This window comes from Papaver somniferum, unplaced genomic scaffold (genome assembly GCF_003573695.1).
Source record: "Papaver somniferum cultivar HN1 unplaced genomic scaffold, ASM357369v1 unplaced-scaffold_151, whole genome shotgun sequence".
Classification (NCBI taxonomy): domain Eukaryota; kingdom Viridiplantae; phylum Streptophyta; class Magnoliopsida; order Ranunculales; family Papaveraceae; genus Papaver; species Papaver somniferum.
In genome coordinates this window covers 305,626-324,824 of record NW_020624487.1, presented here as the reverse complement: position 1 = coordinate 324,824, position 19,199 = coordinate 305,626, and the positions used below count along the sequence as shown (strand labels likewise).

General features: G+C 38.2%; 1 protein-coding gene and 1 long non-coding RNA gene across 2 annotated transcripts; both read left to right on the top strand.

Annotated features, from left to right (window-relative positions):
* The first annotated feature begins 7,709 nt into the window (after positions 1 to 7,709).
* Positions 7,710 to 9,044, top strand: LOC113336255 (metallothionein-like protein type 2). The gene is made up of 3 exons (XM_026582222.1): positions 7,710 to 7,865; positions 8,512 to 8,586; positions 8,704 to 9,044. The coding sequence occupies exons 1-3, from the start codon at positions 7,774 to 7,776 to the stop codon at positions 8,780 to 8,782; spliced, it is 246 nt and encodes an 81-aa protein (XP_026438007.1). The 5' UTR covers positions 7,710 to 7,773; the 3' UTR covers positions 8,783 to 9,044.
* A 1,129-nt stretch (positions 9,045 to 10,173) lies between these two features.
* LOC113336230 lies at positions 10,174 to 18,874 on the top strand. The gene is made up of 3 exons (XR_003353657.1): positions 10,174 to 10,394; positions 10,498 to 10,575; positions 10,679 to 18,874. It is a non-coding gene; the product is annotated as an uncharacterized LOC113336230 (long non-coding RNA).
* The last annotated feature ends 325 nt before the right edge of the window (positions 18,875 to 19,199 follow it).

The following is a 19,199-nucleotide window of genomic DNA, read 5'->3' as shown; positions in this document are numbered from 1 at the left end:
TTGGCACTTTTTAAGGGTGGACTAGTGTTTCTAGCATATACTGTATTTGCAGCAGCTCCTGAAAACAATTGAATGAGATTAATCTCAAAATACCAGCGAAAGAATCATAATCAATACAGTGGTCGGCTACCCCAAGAAAAGATACAAATACACCTGACATGGCTGGCCTTTCCATCATTGTAAGATTAAACTAGACATATCAAATCAGTAATGTCATACTAATGAGTAATAACAAGACATTATCCAAAAAAGGGCCTTCATTTCCATTTTCATATATTAACTAATCCTACAAAGTGTTTGTTTGAAGTTTGTGCAGTAACATATATAACCAGGTTAAGTTAACAATAGCAGCATGCCAGCATCGTTCTTTGGCAACTTTGTTTGGTTTAATTCGATTGACTTGGTAATATATAAAACTGGAAAATTATGGTATGTCCATCGAAACAAAGAAGAGAGGCTGATTTCAGGCAATGCAACAAAGGGATGATGCTAAACTAGCAAATTATGGTATGTCCTTTTGTAGTTTCATTGATGTTGGGCACGTGGATGCTATCTATATATGTACAACTGGCAAGACAAGATGAAAACACGATAACTTAATATTTTATTTATATAAGATTAAAGAAACAGAACTTTACCGTGGGGTTTTACAGTTGACAAGCCTGCACTCCTCAAGAAAAGAAACTTATAATGCCCGACTTCCCACACATTGAAGCTATGACTTACAAATACAAATTCCATTCTTTTATTTATCTGAAGTGCGATCGGCAAAAGGTTCAGTTGGGGCAACCATTCAACAAATGATTCCCACTGAAACACAATAAGGTAACAACAAAGCATCACATTTTAAGCACATATAGAGAAACTATGAAACAATCATGTACAACAGTCAAGAATTTTGTATAAAAAATAATGAATGATAAGAACAACAGTATAGAACTTTCTTGGGACCGAGCACAAAACCATGATATAGTAGCAAATTAGTCAATGAAGACCTTAGAGCTCATCCACCCTATGATCCTAGTTTACAGTCCCTGCTATCTAACCGTTGGAGGCAAAGGAGACCAGCATTCACACAATTCAAAATATACTCACAACCAAAACCAAGAAGTATTATATCATTTTCCTCTCTTAAGCATTTTCACAAACACAAAAAGGCCACTCAAAGAAAGATGTACTGGAATAATGATCCAAAGACGAAATGTTCAATTCAAATGAACACTTTTTAATTAGCACATCAAATAAAATACCTTTGAAAAATGGCATTGTGGTGGGAGTGATTGCACTGACCCTTGATCATTACTTAATTTAAGAACTTCTCGAACAAAAAATCTTACCCAGGCTTGACAATAGATTTCTACCCTGGCTTGACAGCAGGTGTAACTGAGCTAATTAACGGATTCGAGCTATCATTTACTACCCCAATTTTTTTTTCCTTTGATTCACCCCTGGCTTAAGCCAGGGGAAGCTTGTGCATACATCCGCCCATGCACTTGGCATGGATCAATGCAGCCATTGGATTTTTCTGGTCATGAAAGGAGGTGTGCATATAGCGTTATCGAGACATTTCAGTTAATCATAGTACTAGTATCACATCTCTATATTTGATTTTTTTTTTTGAAGTATGTATTTATTAAAGAAATTTGGAGGAAATTCCACGAGCGTATCTGGTACCCATGGAATCGCTAAGTACAATTTGACTAATGAAACTTGGGATTGCATGTTCCCATATTTTGGTTCCAAGATTTCCTGTCTGGCTTCCATCCGCTGCGTGATTGGCAAGTCCGTCTGCCGCTTGGTTTCCCTCTCTGTAGTTGTGTTGGATGGCTGTGTGTGGTATGTGATTGATATGATGCTTTATTTCTGCTATCATTCTCTGTAAATACCACGGTGGTGCTGTAGGCCAGGTAACAAAGCGCATTAAATTTTCAGAATCTGTTTCGAAATGGTCTTTCATCCATTGTCTTTCTGTCGCGGTTCTTGTGGCTAGCAACAGAGACCAGGTTTCTGCAATTAAGCTAGTAGTAATTCCTAGTGGTTGCGCGAGAGCCATGATGACTTTTGTTTCTGAACTTCTGCAAATGAAGCCCGCCCCTGCAATTCCTGGGTGTCCTCTGGCAGCGCCATCTGTATTTATTTTTATCCAATCCAAGATGGGGGAGGACCATCCTACCATAATGTTGTTGTTGTTCTGTTTCCACTTGAAGGAGTGGATGTTGGTAAGTCGCCCGGAAGGATCGGTGGTAGGGATTCTTGAGCCTACATGTACTCATGTTGTTGCTTTAGGGTTGAAACTCAAACGTCATTTGTTGTTGCCTGTTTTTGGCGGTGGACAAAATCGTTTCTAGTTGTCCAGAGTGACCCGAAAAGATAACAGAAGGAGGTGATGAATGCGGGAGGGGCTTGCTGTTGCAGGAGTTCAGAGATGGTTGTTTGAGGTGTAATTACGTTTTGGATTGTAGTGGAGGTATTTTGGGTATTTGTGAGTTGATGAAGTAAGGTGTTCCAGGTTGTAATCGCTACAGGGCAGCGTAAGAGTATGTGATCAGCTGATTCTATATCAAAATTACAACGAGGGCAGAGGTTGGAATTGACAAGATGGATTTTTTTTTAAGATAATGAAGGTTGGTAGGCCTTCATTAATTGCTTTCCACAAGAAAAGCCTAATTTTTGGTGGACATGGTAAGGTCCAAAGAAATTTGGTTGCTGGAAGGGGGTTATGTTGAGGTTGTGCTACTTCTTGGGTTAGGCATTTGTAACCAGAGGAGGTAGTGTATTTTTCAGATTTGGAGTACGACCAGATGATCTTGTCCTCGTTGTCGCTTAGTAGGAGGTGAATATTTTTAATTCTCTGTGAAGCATGGAGGGGTAGGGTGTTTAGTTTGTCGTGGATCCAGTTATGAGAGATAGGATCAATTATGTCAGCTACCATCTGGATAGGGTAACATTGTGTTGGATCAAGGTTCGTAGAATGTGGGATCCAGTTAGCCTCAATAGGGGTTTTCAAACCGTTTCCTATTTGGTGGAAAGTATGTTTCTGGACTGTCGGTATGAGGGATGCCAATTGTTTCCATTGTGGGATAGTTGAAAGTAAGATGGTAATGGTTCCTTTAAGAATTGGCTGGTTATTTAGGTATTTCTCGTTACATAGACTTGTGTATATGGAGTCTTTATGATCATGCAAACTCCAAATTCTTTTCAAGAGTAGAGCTTGATTGTGTGCGCTACTTTTATGCCTAGCCCTCCCTCTGTTACTAGCTTGGTTAATTTATCCCCACCCAATGTATGAAGTTTCCTAACTGATGAGTCATGCCCCCAAAAGAAGTTTCTTTTGATTCAGTCTATTTTTGATGAACAGTTGTGGGTAAAAGTTGATTTTACATTATATGATTTGTGGTGGGTGTGAGAGAATTTTTAATGAGAACTAACCTCCCGGCATTTTTTAGGCATTTGGTCATCCATCCTTTCGCTTTTCGTGCTAATCTTTGGAGGAGGGGCTCGAAGATGTGACAAGAGGTTCTTCCCATCTTGAATTGGACCCACAGATAAATTGGTTGGTGTTCCAAAAAGCTGTTGTGGATTGTCTACCTTATGCTGCTCCAATATTGGGTGGTGGATAATTATTGATTTTGAAGTATTAATCACCTGCCCTGCTGATGAACTGTAGGATTGCAGTAGGTTCTTTAGATGATTGCTGCTTTCCGTAGATGCTTTAAATATGATGAGTAGGTCGTCTGCATACATCAGATGCAAGATTGGTGGCGCCTTTTGAGATATTCGTAGCTCCCCTATGCTTTTACGGATTTCCAAGTTCTCCAGGTTGATGGAGAGAATTTCCGCACAAAGTATGAAAACATAAGAGGAAAGAGGGTCGCCCTGTCTAATGCCTCTAGTCAGAGTGATATAGCCGTGTGGTGTGCCATTGATGTTGATTGAATATGTGACTGTGGCGATGCATAACATTATGTAGTCCACAAAAATTATTGGGAATCCGAGTTTGGTGAGCGTTGTCTTGATGAAGCCCCAGTCTAAACTATCGTAAGCCTTCTGAATATCCAATTTTAGTGCTACTTTTGGGTCTTTTGGTCGGCTCGAGGTTTTGATATGATGAAATAATTCTCCTGCGATTGCAATATTATCATGTATCGATCTTTGGGGAACAAATGCACTCTGATAAGGGCTTATTATAAATGGAAGTAACGGTCGAATTATGTTGACTAAAATTTTGGCGATGATCTTATATGTAGTTACAAAGTCCTATAGGTCTGAATTGTGATGGTTTTGAAGGATGTTCTATTTTTGGGATTAAGGTAATATTCATATGGTTAATGGGTGAATGTTGAGAGAGTTGAAAAACTGCGGACCATAGCAATCGATTGTGTATGTGTAGTTTCCCAAAAGGTTTTGAAGAACTTACTAGTATATCCATAAGGACCAGGGGCACTTTCAGAGTTTATAGAGAAGAGAGCTTTCCTGATTTCCCCTGGTGTTACTTCTGCAGTGAGCGAATCACATTGCCTGGGTGTCAGTCTGGGTTTGATTCCGACAAAGAGGTATTCATCGATTATTGTGTTAGGGGACGTATAAAGGTTCGTGTAGTGGTTCAGTAGTAGTTGTACCACTTCATCTTTGTTGGTAATCCAGTTGTCTTGCGAGTCCTGTAGTTATTGAATGTTGTTATGACTCTGATGAATGGTTGCTTTGGTGTGGAAGAAAGTTTTGTTGTTCTCCCCTGATTGTAGCCACTACATTCTAAATCTTTGTTGCCAGTAAATTGCATGACATTGGAGTAGGGTTGTTTGTTGATTTCTTAATTGATTTTCTTGTTGCAACCAGTATTCTAACTTATTTCCTTGACTAGTTGCGCAATGGTGTTGGGCAATTTTTATTTGCGTCGTTGAATTTTTAATCATTGTTGGGAAGTGGCCGTATGTTTGCTTATTCCTCTCCAAAAGAGTTTGGCTGGTTGTGATAAGCTTTAGTTGAAGGTCAAGTGAAGGTTTTGTATCATGTTGTTGAATCTATGCAGTTTATACCACTTGTCTGAGTTGAGGGTGAGATAACCAGAAATGCTTGAATTTGTAGTTTTTCGCACCCTGCCATTTCGCTGCTTTAGTTTCCAACAAAATTGGTGCATGGTCCGAGGCGATTCTTGGCAGGTGAATAACTCCTACATGAGGGTTTGCAGTACGCCAATGTTGAGTTTCCAACGCTCTATCCAGGTGTTCCATGATGTTATCTTGCCCCATATGATTGTTGGTCCAAGTGTATGGATCGCCTCGAAATCCCAGGTCGATAAGGCCCATCTGATCTACCATTGTGAGAAAAGGTTGGGTTTGAGCGTAAGTTACTTGCCTGCCCCCTTTTGTTTTTCGGATTGGTCCATTATTTCATTGAAGTCTCCTATCAAGATCCATGGAGTAGTTGGAGTTATGTTGGGAAATATTGATTGAAATGTCTGCCAGAAATCTGTTCTTGCTACCGGGTGTGGCGGGTCATAAATGCCAGAGAATATCCAAAGTTGTTCAGGAGCTGGTGGGGCGATTATTGCGTATATGTAGCTCTGGGTGTGTAGAGTTATTTGGACGTTAATGCCGTTACTCCACATTAGACATAGTCCTCCTCGTCTGCCAAATTTAGGAACGGTATAATGGTTTTGGAACTATCCAACAATATGAGAAGTATTGACATCCTTGATAAGAGTCCCAAGTACAGGCACAGGGAAACACTTAATTTGAAGGTCCCTCCACATTTTTATGGTAGCCCACACTCTCACACTATCTGCGAAGAATCATCAATTAGCTTAGCCGGCCTCAACCATGTGAAAAGAAGATGTAAGTTTGCCGAAGACAATTTGTCGACAGTGTTTTCTGTTTCTCGAAGTTTCATGCTAACTACTATACACAAAACCCCAATGGCATCACAGAAAAGTAGGGGTAAACTGAAGAGAAGACTTCTCCTAAATTTATAGATATTTATTGTATCTGTTTAATCAAAGCCATATATGTTGTTGGCATCTTTTGCATATTTTTATGAATCGATTTTCTATTCTAAATCAAGGCCTCCTGAAACAGACGACCATATATATGTACTTATATGACCTACAAGGTCAAAACATGTTAGCCTAGACCACACAGGGATGCAAGAACCAAAACAAATTCGTGTTCCCAACAAGAAAAAAATTAGAAATAAAAATGAAGAAATATTAAAATTGAATCATATACTAGAATAGTTTGGCTGTGAATGATAACCGCATGGAGACATTAAGAAATTATTTGCGCATCATCTTTTGTCGTAATGTAACAATAGGAAGAGCTGCTTGTTTCCCGTTCCGCTTTCGCTTCCTCTTTCTGTTGCGCACAGCAGCTTTCTTCACAGTCATATCAACTTGTAGAACTCCTTGAGGTTTAGGTGAAGCCCCGTCCATCTTTGTCAATTGAACACGTTTACTCCTCTTTGCATCACCACACAATAACTCTTCCAGCGACTCGCGTTTATGTTTCTTCTTATCATCTCCTTGTTGAACTTCTTGAGCTTTAGGTCCTGCAGATCCGTTTGTCTTTGCCAATTGCACACATTTACTTCGATTCCCAGCACCACCACGCTTTAACTCTTCCAGCTTTTCGCGTGTATTTTGATTTTTCTGATCATCTCCTTGTAAAAATTTCCATAAAGGAATTCTAGCTCTACCAACAGCTCTAGTACAATTAGAAGTCCCAACTTCTTCACGACGCACACCATCATTATCATAATGCTGAATCACTTCTAGCTTTAAATCTGACACATGAATTTTCATAAAATCGAGTTTAAACCAAATATCTGTACAGTTCCAAACAAGGTGTTTTTTCTCTATTGATTTACATCTGGGCTGAGTATCCTTGCACCAATGTCGACCATCGACTAAATTTTCTTCCAACGTAACAGAAACATAGTAACAAGGGATTGCCGTATCCGTAAGTAATGCACAGCCATGTTGTGTTTCGCCTTCTAGGTTTCTGGTTTTGATGCAATCAATATGCAGAAAGAATTTACTTTTGTGAATGTCTTCTGCCGTTGGTTTTGAAGAATCATGAACAACTGCTTTTCCCTTGCAGTTTTCCATTGCCGTTCTTTGCATGCAGAACTTTGACCTAATTACAAGAGTTATACAATGTTTTATTATAGCCAAGAAGGAATTTGAATCACGAACACATTTTTAGAAAGAAATCCACTGAAACAAGGAAACTGTAGGGAGAAAAAGTTGGAAAAAAAAAACCCATTGAAACAAGGAAAAAAATACAGTATTATGGCTTCGTCCAGGGGTTTGAATCCAATAGATCAGCATCCTGCTAGTTAGCTAGAATCCAATAGATTTTTAAGCACGTACCCATGTACAATCTGTTATGCATGGGTTGGAGACTTGGAGTCCGATTGGAGGTGCGGGTTGGGTTGGTGGGTTTGGGTGAGTTTTGCGCTGCTTGATCACAAGTCTACACATGAACTTGACAAGTGGTCTTGAGCCCGGTATAGAAAAAAACCATTTTAATTTGAATCATTTTACAAGTGGGAGATAAAACTGATTCTACAAGAAAGTAAAGTAAAATTAATTTGTAACATATTCTAAGTTATCTATCAAAAAGAAAAATTAGTTTACGTTAAGTGTTTTCCCGGTTGTCATCCATATATTTTTAGAATCCCATAATGACTTGTACATGGTCTTTCCCAACTTGCCTATAAATAGTCCTTCCTAAGCTTACTGAATGTATCAAAAACAAACTTAATTTTTCTCCTTACATGTTCAGGTTTCTTCTTCCTCTTATTCTTTCAGAAATTATGTCTGGCTGTGGTTGTGGATCAGGCTGTTCATGCGGTACTAGCCGTGAAGGGTAATTTCATCTTCTCTTACTTTACAATACTTCTAGTCTCCTGGACAACTCACCTATTTCACAAGTCTACACATGTTCTTGCCGGCACAAAGCAAAACTTTTTTAGCAAAACGTTGGTTCGTTGGTTTGGCTGTGAGTTTGAAATTTGGTATAAAAAATACTAAATAATACCTCCTCGGTCCCTGCTTAGACATTTGCTATTTACATCAAGATACCCCATAACCAATATTTTAGTTACTAGGAATTCATGTGAAGCCCCTCTATTGGAATGTGATGCCCTAATAATAACCTTCTAATCTAATCCTTAGCCAGTAATTCCGTATAAAATCAGTAATTGTCTACTCGATGGTTTATCGAACAAATAATTGATATCCTCAGTTTGGTGTCGGTATTAGTTTTCCTTTCAGTTTCCTACGGACTTGATTGACTTCAAGGATATATTTCCCCATATTGCGTTTATTTTTATCCATGTCTTGTGGACATCGTAGACGGGGCGGGGGAGGATCCGTCATTTTCATGTACCAACTATAATTAATTATGATATTTTTTGTTTAAATTGCACTCTCTGCTACTTACGTTTTAAGATAATATATATTCACTTTGTTTTGGATGCTAATGATGATGACGGTGGTTCGGGTAATTACAGGTGCAACATTTACCCAGACTTTGATGAGAACTCTGGCACTCAAAGCTTTATGGTTGGTGTTGCTCCTTATACAACGTAAGCCCCATCTTTCTGTATATGTATAGGATCTTAGCTAGGCCATGGGTTTTCTCAAGACCAACTTTCTAGTAAGGTTCAGCATCTCAACAATAATGTTCGTTGTGATGCATGCAGGTTTGGATCAGGGATGGCAGTAGAAGGAGATGGTGATGATAAGGGCAACAGTGCTCATGTTAAAATTCTGGCTATTTAGACCCTTCACGGATGCGCAGATAGACACTGAAGTAATTATCCATCGTTGCTGTCTAAGCTAGTAATTTCTTAATATGGTTGTAAAAATAAAGTTGGATGTGTGTGCAGTGTGGTTGTTGTAATGATGCCTTTCATGCTGTTGTTTAATTTTCTTTTTCTGTGGAAACAAGAAAAGAAAATTTGTGATGGTTGTACTATGTTTGGCTTTGGGTTTATTAGTCTGTCTTATTGATGAAATATCAAGGCCTTTATCCTTTTGTTAACGTTTGTCTCCATGATTATGGGTTATATAATTTGCTCTTGAACAACAGTTTTTATGTCAAGCATGACACAGAAAAAGAGACTCAGCGTTTGGACTTAACAAATGTGCATGTGACATTTCAACCTCATTTTTCAGTTCGATTTTAAGAGTTATGTAATATGAAAGAAGAGATTTTAATTAGCGTGCGTGGTGTGATAGTCGGACCATTTGTTAACTACATATCCAAAAGAAAATTAACAATAGTGTGCATAAAAGTGAATTCGATTACGTTTTTCTTATTCCTGGAAGCATGGTTCCTGTAATTAGTTTCCAAAGGGTATCTTCCTACACAGACCAAATCGTTGGAGATGATGTGATAGAGGGTGACCCCCGAATCAGAGAAGGATAATATCAAATTATCGAATGTAAGGTCATCTCTCTAATTTACTTCATTTTTGTGACCCTAATTTGAACTACTAAGTGGTTCTCCCAATGCAGAGACGTTTCTTGAGTGGTTGAGATGTGCTCCAGACACCTTGCCAAATATTTCAAACGTACCCTAAAAAAATATAAATTTTCAAAGGGAATGTGTGCAAAAAAAAAAAATTGCATCCTCGTAGAAAGGTTCCTTTCAGACACAGCTCACTACTGCCATTCAGAGCCTACCTGGAGGAAGGTTCCTTTCAGACCCTAATCACCCTAGAAGGTTCCTTTCAGACCCTCCTTTTTAGCTTATTCCAGCTTATCGAATCTGCCAAAAGGTGAAATGTATGAGTTAGCAAAATGTAACATTTAAGACATTTATCAATGAGTGTAATATTTGAAACTGGAAAAAGAAAACTTGGTACACTGCATTTGTTGTTTAAACATATATTTTTTTTAGGAGATCATACATTTGGAGACGAATGTTTATAGAACAGAATCGTTATCTAAAAAGATAAAGGAGAATAAATTGAAAATGAAAATGGGAGAGAAAATTAATCAAATTTAGCCACGCTACGCTACAGGGTGATGATACGAATAACTCGAGTTAAAAACTCATCAAGCACATAATAAGATTTTATTCCTTTATTTTAATCGATTTTAAAATTGGCGAATGATACAAATGATAAGATATTTGTTCTATACTAGGTCATGAAGAAGAAAAGAAAACTAATTTTTGAAGGGGTAAGGTAATTGAGCGAAATCTTTGTTCACTCAACACTCCCATCTTCACTATAAATAGACCTCACTCTCCAAGATCACTCAACATATTAATTTTCACTTCACAACCTCAGTTTTTTCTTTGTTAAAGTTTATCGGGCTGTTCATTAGAAATCATGACTTGCACTTAAGGTTTATCGGGCTGTTCATTCGGCACTAGCCGTGCAGGGTAAGTAATTTCCTGATTGACCATTTAAATTTTAAGAATTTTCAGTTACATTATTACAAAAAAAAAGTTTTTTAATGATGGTTGGGTTGATTGTTAATTACAGAAGCAAGATGTACCTAGACTTTGGCGAGAGCACTAACACTCAAACCCCGACCATCGTAGGTGTTTCTTCTCAGAAACTGTAAGTCTGGTGATCATCTTCCTCTCACTTTCAGCTATCTCTAGCTATATGATTAAAGAGATGTTTTTTATAATTTGGGAGTGTTCACTGTGCATGCATGCAGGTTTTTTGAGGGATCAGAAATGAGAATAGAAGAACTATCAAAAGATTATACGATTAAGCGGAAGCGGGTATCGGTTCATACCTTGAACTTGAGCTCCGATTAGCAAGAACAAGCAGCAACAACAACAACGTTTCAACACGACGATCAACGGGTACTACAATCTCCAAAGATGAACACAAACTTGATTCACAGGCTAAGAACTTAAAACCTTTATCTCGTTATGGTAACTCTCTTTTAGGGTTAGAGTAATCACTTTTCTAATGGTAAAACCCTATGTGTGATATAGGTGGGAATCACCTAACCCTTTACACATATAGGTTCCAAACCCTAAGGAATATGGAACCCTACCGGGCTTACCACATACAATATGGACGACCATATTCGGATCCAACCCGAATATCTAACATCTCCCACTCGCACATAGTGTGTGTGGATTATACCAGAAGAAAAAAAAGTTCATATTATGATATGGCACAAGCGAAAGAAATTAGAAAAGTAACAGACCAAGGAGAATCCACTCCCAAAACGTAACACTCACTCAAATCTAGGAGCTACGACAATCTCTAATCCAAGAGTTAAAACGATAAACAATAGTATAAACCAAACAACTTAAGAGTTTTCATTAATCAGATAAAAGTGAGCCAAACCAAGCTACCTTACAATGACAAGAACAACGAATACTTATAGTTTAACTAAACCCTAACAAACCTTTGACCGAACAGAACTTCACATACGTGTGAAGTTTATCCTAATCATCTAACAGAATTATAGCAAATCCTAACAATGATACGACTAAACAGATAATAAGGACCGGGTCCGAGACTCATGATAGACATCCTATATACGTCCCGTATCAGGCTTCCCTACTGCGAAGAAACTCTTCTCGAGTTTACAATGAATGAGGCAAGTCAGAAACAAAGCACTTGACTGTCCTTACATCGTTGCTTCAGTAGCGTAGCTTGCTGTCGAATTATGCATGGGCGTAACAAAACGACTAAAACCCGATAAATGATGACATCCCCTCTGTTCTTGTATACTGGATTTGAGCTGATGCTTTTGTACAAATCCATAAACAAAAGTTAGAGATTCCATTCCTAGCATATGAACGTAATCACAAGAGCCTCCAGAAGATATGGTTTTTACTTTATAATATATAGCAAATGCATCTTCATATTGATAGGGAACTGACAACGCCACATCCATTGCCATCGACTTCTTGGTCGAAACCAAGATGTCGCCATGGTGAGAAACAGCCATGAGATCTATCTCGGATGATTTTGGCACCAACATTAAGTCTCCACATGTGTCCACTTGTAAAACCATGGTAATTGTTGTCTCAGTTTCCTTGATTGTTTTCTTATGCAAACCCATCAACTGCCTGGTATAACTTCTCAGGCTTTACAGAAGCATTACTGACAAACTCCTTACTGTCTTCGTCTCCTTGCGAAGGTCTAGAACCTAACATTAGAATTACCTTTGTCTTTCCCACCCGGAACTCATACAAGTTGTTGCTTCGGCTGCTACGAACTGCTCGAACATTAAATAACCAAGACGTACCCAACACAACATCACAAGCATCCATGTCAACAACTTCACAAAAGATTGTGTCAGAGTAACACTTACCGATTGAAACTGGAACTTTGCAAACACTCATACAGGTAATTACCCCGTCGTCGTTGTTTACCCATTTAATCTGGCCCGGTACGGGATACCAGTCCACCTCATAACCCAATGCTTTCACCATTTTGATCGAAACCAAATTCTGTTCACAACCACCATCAACAATAAAATCACAGATTCTGTTTTCCACTATGTATCGACATGGAAAGTACTATTTTGACCCTGCATCTTGACTCGTGCACAGGAGACAGGACCTTTTCAACACGTAAAACATATAATCCCAAATTGAAAACCTTGATTTCCAAAACTCCGAATCCCTAATTAATCGAAGAGTCAGAGATCTTACCTAGAGATCACAGGAATCCTCGACCGATTCTTCTAGGCGGCCTCACAGAAGAACATCGCAGGAAAACCTTCTCTGATACCACCTGATATGGCACAAGCGGAAGCAATTAGAAAAGTAACAGATCAAGGAGAATCCACTCCCAAAACGTAACACTCAGTCCAATCCAGGAGCTACGACAATCTCTAATCCAAGAATTAAAACGATAAACAATGGTATAAACCAAACAACTTAAGAGTTTTCATTAATCATATAAAAGTGACCTAAACCAAGCTACCTTACAATGACAAGAACAATGAATACTTGTAGTTTAACTAAACCCTAACAAACCCTTGACCGAACAGAACTACACATATGTGTGAAGTTTATCCTAACTATCTAACAGCATTATAACAAATCCTAACAATGATACGACTAAAAAGATAATAAGTACCGGGTCCGAGACTGATGATAGACATCCTATATACGTCCCGTATCATATTAGTAAATAGCATGTGCGACCGTCGAGGTACCTGAATTTTGGGAGCTTCATACTAGCAGCTCAATATGAGTTAGCATAGAGACATCAACCCTTTTAAAAATGTTTGTATCTCGTAGTATCCTAGGTCCATAAAAATCTCATTGGTCTAGACTACTCTGATCCCTCGTAGAGCTAGTCTAACCCTCATGCTAGCTTATTGTATCACAATAACCACTGAGACGTAGATCTGAACCCTTGTAGCATAACATGAGGTCGCTCGTCCCTTTGAGATACCTTAGTATCCTCATGACCGCTTACCATTGTTCAAAACCAGGATTCGACTGGTACCGACTAACTAATCCAATAGCATAGCATATGTCAGGCCGAGTACACATCATACCATACATCAGAATACCAATTGCGTTGGAATATGGTACTCGTGACATCTTGTCTTTCTCTTCAGGGGTATTAGGGCACATCTCAAGGCTTAAGTTCTGACCTTTAGCAACTGGTGTGTCTATGGGCTTGCAATCTTTCATGTGAAATCGCTCAAGAACCCTTTTAATGTATGTCTCTTGTGACATACCCAAAAGTCTCTTTGAACGATCTCTAAGGATCTTAATCCCGAGCACATAGCTTTCTTCTCCCATGTCCTTCATCTCAAAAGTTGAGGACAACCACTCTTTTGTGGCGACAACAATTTCCATGTTACTTCCATCTATAAGGATATCATCAACATATAAGGACAAGATAAGGAAATATTTATCGGACCGTTTAACGTTCACACAATGGTCTTCCTCTATCATCATAAACCCATTGGAAATAATGGCTCGATCAAATTTTAAATACCATTGTTTAGATGATTGTTTTATGCCATAAATAGATTTTTGGAGCTTGGAAACTTTGCGCTCTTGACCTTTAATCACGAAGCCCTCTGGTTGCTCCATGTAAGTTTCCGCATCTAGTTCTCCATTGAGAAATGCAGTTTAACATCCATTTGATGAAGTTCCAAATCCATATGTGCGACAATAGCTAGCATAAGGTGTATCGAGGAAATTATCACCACAGGGGAGAAAGTTTCCTCGTAGTCAACACCCTCCTGTTGGATGTAACCTTTCGCCACAAGGAGATCCCTATATCTTTCATCTAAACCATCCCATTGCGTTTGACTTTGAAAACCCATTTATTTCCAATAGCCTTGCGCCCTTCTGGGAGGTCAACGTATTGCCGCACACCATTTATCCTCATTGATTATATCTCTTCTTCCTGTGCAATAATCCATTTTTCCCTTTTAGGAGATGACATAGCCTCTTTAAAATTCTTAGGCTCTGCGTCATCATGTGAACAAACCATGAAACTTTCCCCCTCAATCTGAAAACGACGACGAAGGAATTTTCCACGTTCACTTCTCCGAGATCGGGGATCCTGATTTGATGAAGACAATCCATTATCAAGTGGAACACTCCCACTTTCCCTAGGAGAACGAGGAATTTCTTCGTGATTCTCAACTAGACGAATTGGTGTGTCTTCCATTGACACTTCCACCTCAAAGAGGCTAAGATATCCCCCTACCTCGTTCATTCTAGGAAAATCCTGTTCTAGGAAATCTGCATCACGTGACTCAATCTCAGTTACACTTCCATCAGGATGCTCACCAATGAACACATGGCCTTTTGAGTGATCAGAATATCTGATAAAGATACACTTTTCGCTCGAGGGCCCAACTTTCCATACCGATGAGAACTGTTGTATACATAAGAAGATGAACCCCATGGTCGCAAATTAACCAATTCAGGTTTTCTGCCGGTCCATAATTCATATGGGATGGAAGGCACTGACTTCGAAGGCACACGATTAAGGACATAGGAAGCAGTCAGTAACACATCTCCCCAAAAAGAAATAGGATGATGAGCTTGCGCCATCATTGACCTAACCATATCTAACAAAGTACGATTCCTTCTCTCTACTTCACCATTTTGTTGCGGAGTACCAGGAACAGTCAATTGTCTCAGGATCCCTTTTTTCTCACAATACCCTTTGAATAGTTCAGATAGATACTCGCGGCCACGATCAGTTCTGAGAGCCTTAATGCTCTTATTTTAGTTGATTTTCAACTTCGCATACATAGCGTCTAAAGCAGTCCAATGCTTCTGTTTTGTGGGATATCAAGTAAATATGACCATAGCGCGTAAAGTCATCTATGAAAGTGATGAAATAAGAGTATCCATGTCTTGCATTAACGTTCATTGGGACACATATATCAGAATGAATTAATTGCAAAGGCTCAGAGGTCCTTTTGGCTGTCCCAAACGGTTTTCTGATGGTTTTACCTGCAAGACAATGTTCACAGGTAGGCAAGGAGATTTTAGCGATGGGGCCTAAAAGACCTTCTCTAGCTAGCCTAGTCATCCTTTCTTTCCCTATATGACCTAATCTAGCATGCAAAATCACAGAATCATTATTAACATCTAAGAAAGACGCAACTAATTAAATATATTTATTAACATCATAAGAACTAGAATTTTCAATATACAAAACCATAAAACCATCTGACATAAAACCAAAACCATAAAACTCAGTTTCCAAGCAAATCTTAACAAAATTACCGTCAAAAAGAAAACCAAAGCCTAGACGCAACATACTATTAACTGAAACTAAATTTTGTCGAATATCTGAAGCATAAAGTACATCGTGGAGGATTAACGTGCGCCCTTGTTGCAGATTTAGCATATAGGTACTGATGCCAAGTACTTATATGCTAGTTGTGTTCCCCATATAAACTTTCATGCTCCCAACAGGAACTTGACGATAATCTAGGAACCCATCTCGGTCCCTCGCTACATGGTCGGTTGCTCCCGAATCTACAACCCACAAATGAGGAGAATGAGCAACTAATGCTTGACTAGAAACAAAACATTCATAGCGAGCAATAGATTCAAAAATTACCTTCTTTGGCTAAGTGCATTCACGAGAAAAGTGTCATTTCTTATCACAGTTAAAGCATTTCATCTCTGCTTTGTCTTTATTACCATCACGCTTCCCTCTTTTGCGCTTAGGAGCGTTGGTAGTGTATGACACAGATCCATCACGAGGATTCTTAGCAGAAGAACCCTTACCCCTCTTGCGCTTAGACCCATTGGTCTTATGCTAAACAGATTCAGCAGCAAAAACAGAACTGTCAGTCTTAGCAGCTTCCAAGCGCTCGGCTTCTAGTTCCACATGACGAGAAATATCCTCAAAAGTGCGGAAATTATCATTATGTGTCATGTTTTGCTTCATATGCTCCCAAGAGTTAGGTAACGAACGAATAACAGCTTGTACATGTTGTTCATCTGTCAAGTGATGACCTGCAGCCTCAAGTTCGTGTATCATTGACGACATTGTCCTCAAATGTTGCTTCATTTTAACATTCGGCTTCTTTTGACAAGTGTCAAACTTCATAGTTAAAGCGCGCAACTTAGCCACAAAGGTAACTCCAGATTTCTGCCTGACTGCCTCTAACATGTCATGAGCAAACTGGTGGTTCTCAAACTCCCCAATGAGATCATTGTGCATTGAGCTCAGGATCATATGACGAGCACTGGGATCCTTATTAATCCATTCCTAGTAAGCCTCGAGGTTGAGACGGTGTTGTACCGTCGTACCTTCCTCAGGCCGAGGCATCACATGCTCAGTTATTTCCTGCATCCCATCATCATTCAAGAGAAAAACGATCTTTCGGCGCCAGATATTCTAGTTGTATCCATCAAGTTTTTCACCCTTGTTCAAATTAGAAATGATGTTCTTGGAAGCCATTTAGTCTAACATAGAAGGCGAAAAATAAGAAAAAGGATATTAAACTTATGGCACTATACACATATTCAAAAAAAATAACTTTCCAGGATTAATCTAAATAAATAGCAAAACAACATTACAAGTCGCAAGATCGAAAAATCGTTAAACTCCTAATCATCTCTCGCGCCACAGGTAATATTTTCTACATCAATTTAATATATCTGCAAGTTAATGGTTTTGGGAATTAAACAAACTCAACCAAACAACCTCCCACTCAATTTTTTTAACATGTTATTCAATCAAAATAGTAATTCAATCAAACATGTTATCAAACAAAGATGATTATTTAATCAATTAACATGTTATATATACATACAATTCAGTAAGATATGAATTCAATCCAGCACCATACATGTTTTATATTAAGGAAATTAGACAATCACAACATTAAACCATTCACATGATATCATAGATAAAGCGATTAACCATATAATTCAAAGAAACTCTATCATGTGAATATAATTAGGTTCTGAAAATAGTTTCATTGAATTCGGAGCGGCGAAAAACCTTAGGGTACCAAAATTAGAGTTGATCCAACAACCACAAATAGAGAAACAAATGAAAAACAAATAACCCGGTCTGAACCGCGAACCAAACCGCCAGTCTGGACAGTAAACCGAACCGTTGGTATAAATCGAGAACCGAACCACCGGTCTGAACCGCGAACAAACGGTCGGTCTGAACCGAGAACTGAACCACCGATCTGAACCGCGAACCGAACCATCGGTATGAACCGCGAACTGAACCATCGGTCTGAACCGCGAACCGAACCGCCGATCCTAGATCGGGTTGACTCTCCGATTTGACTCGGTTCAAATCGCCGATTTGAATCGGTTACTGTTCATCATCTTCTCCAAATTTCAGCAGCGTACAGACGCACATGACCAACTTTGGGAGACGATATCTCACTCATACAAGCTCCGATTCAAGCAAATAATATGTCAAATGAAAGCTCTCAAAGAGCACTATATATCTAAATTAATTTTAATTAACATAGATCAACTTATATACATCAAAACAATCATCAAACCAATGCTCACAAACATGATATAAAACTAGGGTTTGAATCAATAATGAACATACCAATTAAATATTTCAAAACGAAACACCCGTATCAAGATCCGAAAGATTCATACATCCATTAATGGTTTTTAACCCAAAAAAAAACAATAAGAACCCTAATCATGATACTATCATGTTATCAGCAACTTTCAAGCAACCAAAGCAAGTTATATCAAGCACGAAAACGTAGCATAACCAATACACTAGTACAAAAATGCCCTTTCGTCACGCTAATTTACTGTGACCAAATATTTATGGTCATGGTGACTCATTTTTTAAAACCGTGACGAAAGCCTGCGAGGCCAAAAGTCTAACACTACAAAAAACTTGAGCATTGGCAACCAAGCTAGTTTGGTTGCCGAATATGAGTTTTTAGTTGCCAAACACATTGGCAACTAATGGTAGTTGCGGAGCCTAAGTTGTCGTATGGGGTGTTTCCAAATGTAAAGGCAATTACTAAAAATACATAGTTGCCATGGTTTCATTTGGCAACTTATGTTACAGGAGCCAAATACGTTACTTAGTTAAATGCAATTAATTAAAACCACAAAATTTTGCAGTTGTTCTAGAGTTGCCAAACATATTAACAACATAATCATCGTAATTGTCAGTAACTTTCCACATAATATGGCAACTAAATTAAAATCTTGTTGTGGATTTATTTAACAATTAATTTGGTGGTAGCCAAATAATATGATTTCATAATTTCAATAGGTATAGACAATTAAGTTGAAGTTGATTGATAGTTATCGAATCGTTAAACAATTAAATTTACTAGTTGGCATATGGTTCCCAAATCATTCCGCAACTGTGATATTGTAATTATAATTCCGCAACTGTGATATTCATTCCGCAACTGTGATATTGTAATTATTTTGGGTGTATGCATGGATGATATTGTAATTAATATTGTAATTAATATCACAATTAATTATTATATTTATATGGTAATTAATATCTTCATTTATCTTGTAATTAATATCGTAATTAAACTCAAATAATTATCATAATTAATATGATAATGAAAATATCGTAATTAACCTCATAATTAGTTAATTACTATTTTTGATCATATCCTAATTAACAATTTTTTTGTATAATGTATGCATTGACAAAACAAATTAATAAAATATGCATTTCATTTCCAGAACCAAGAGTAAAAAGTCATAACACCTTGGATGCTCGTTATCATCCTCCCTACC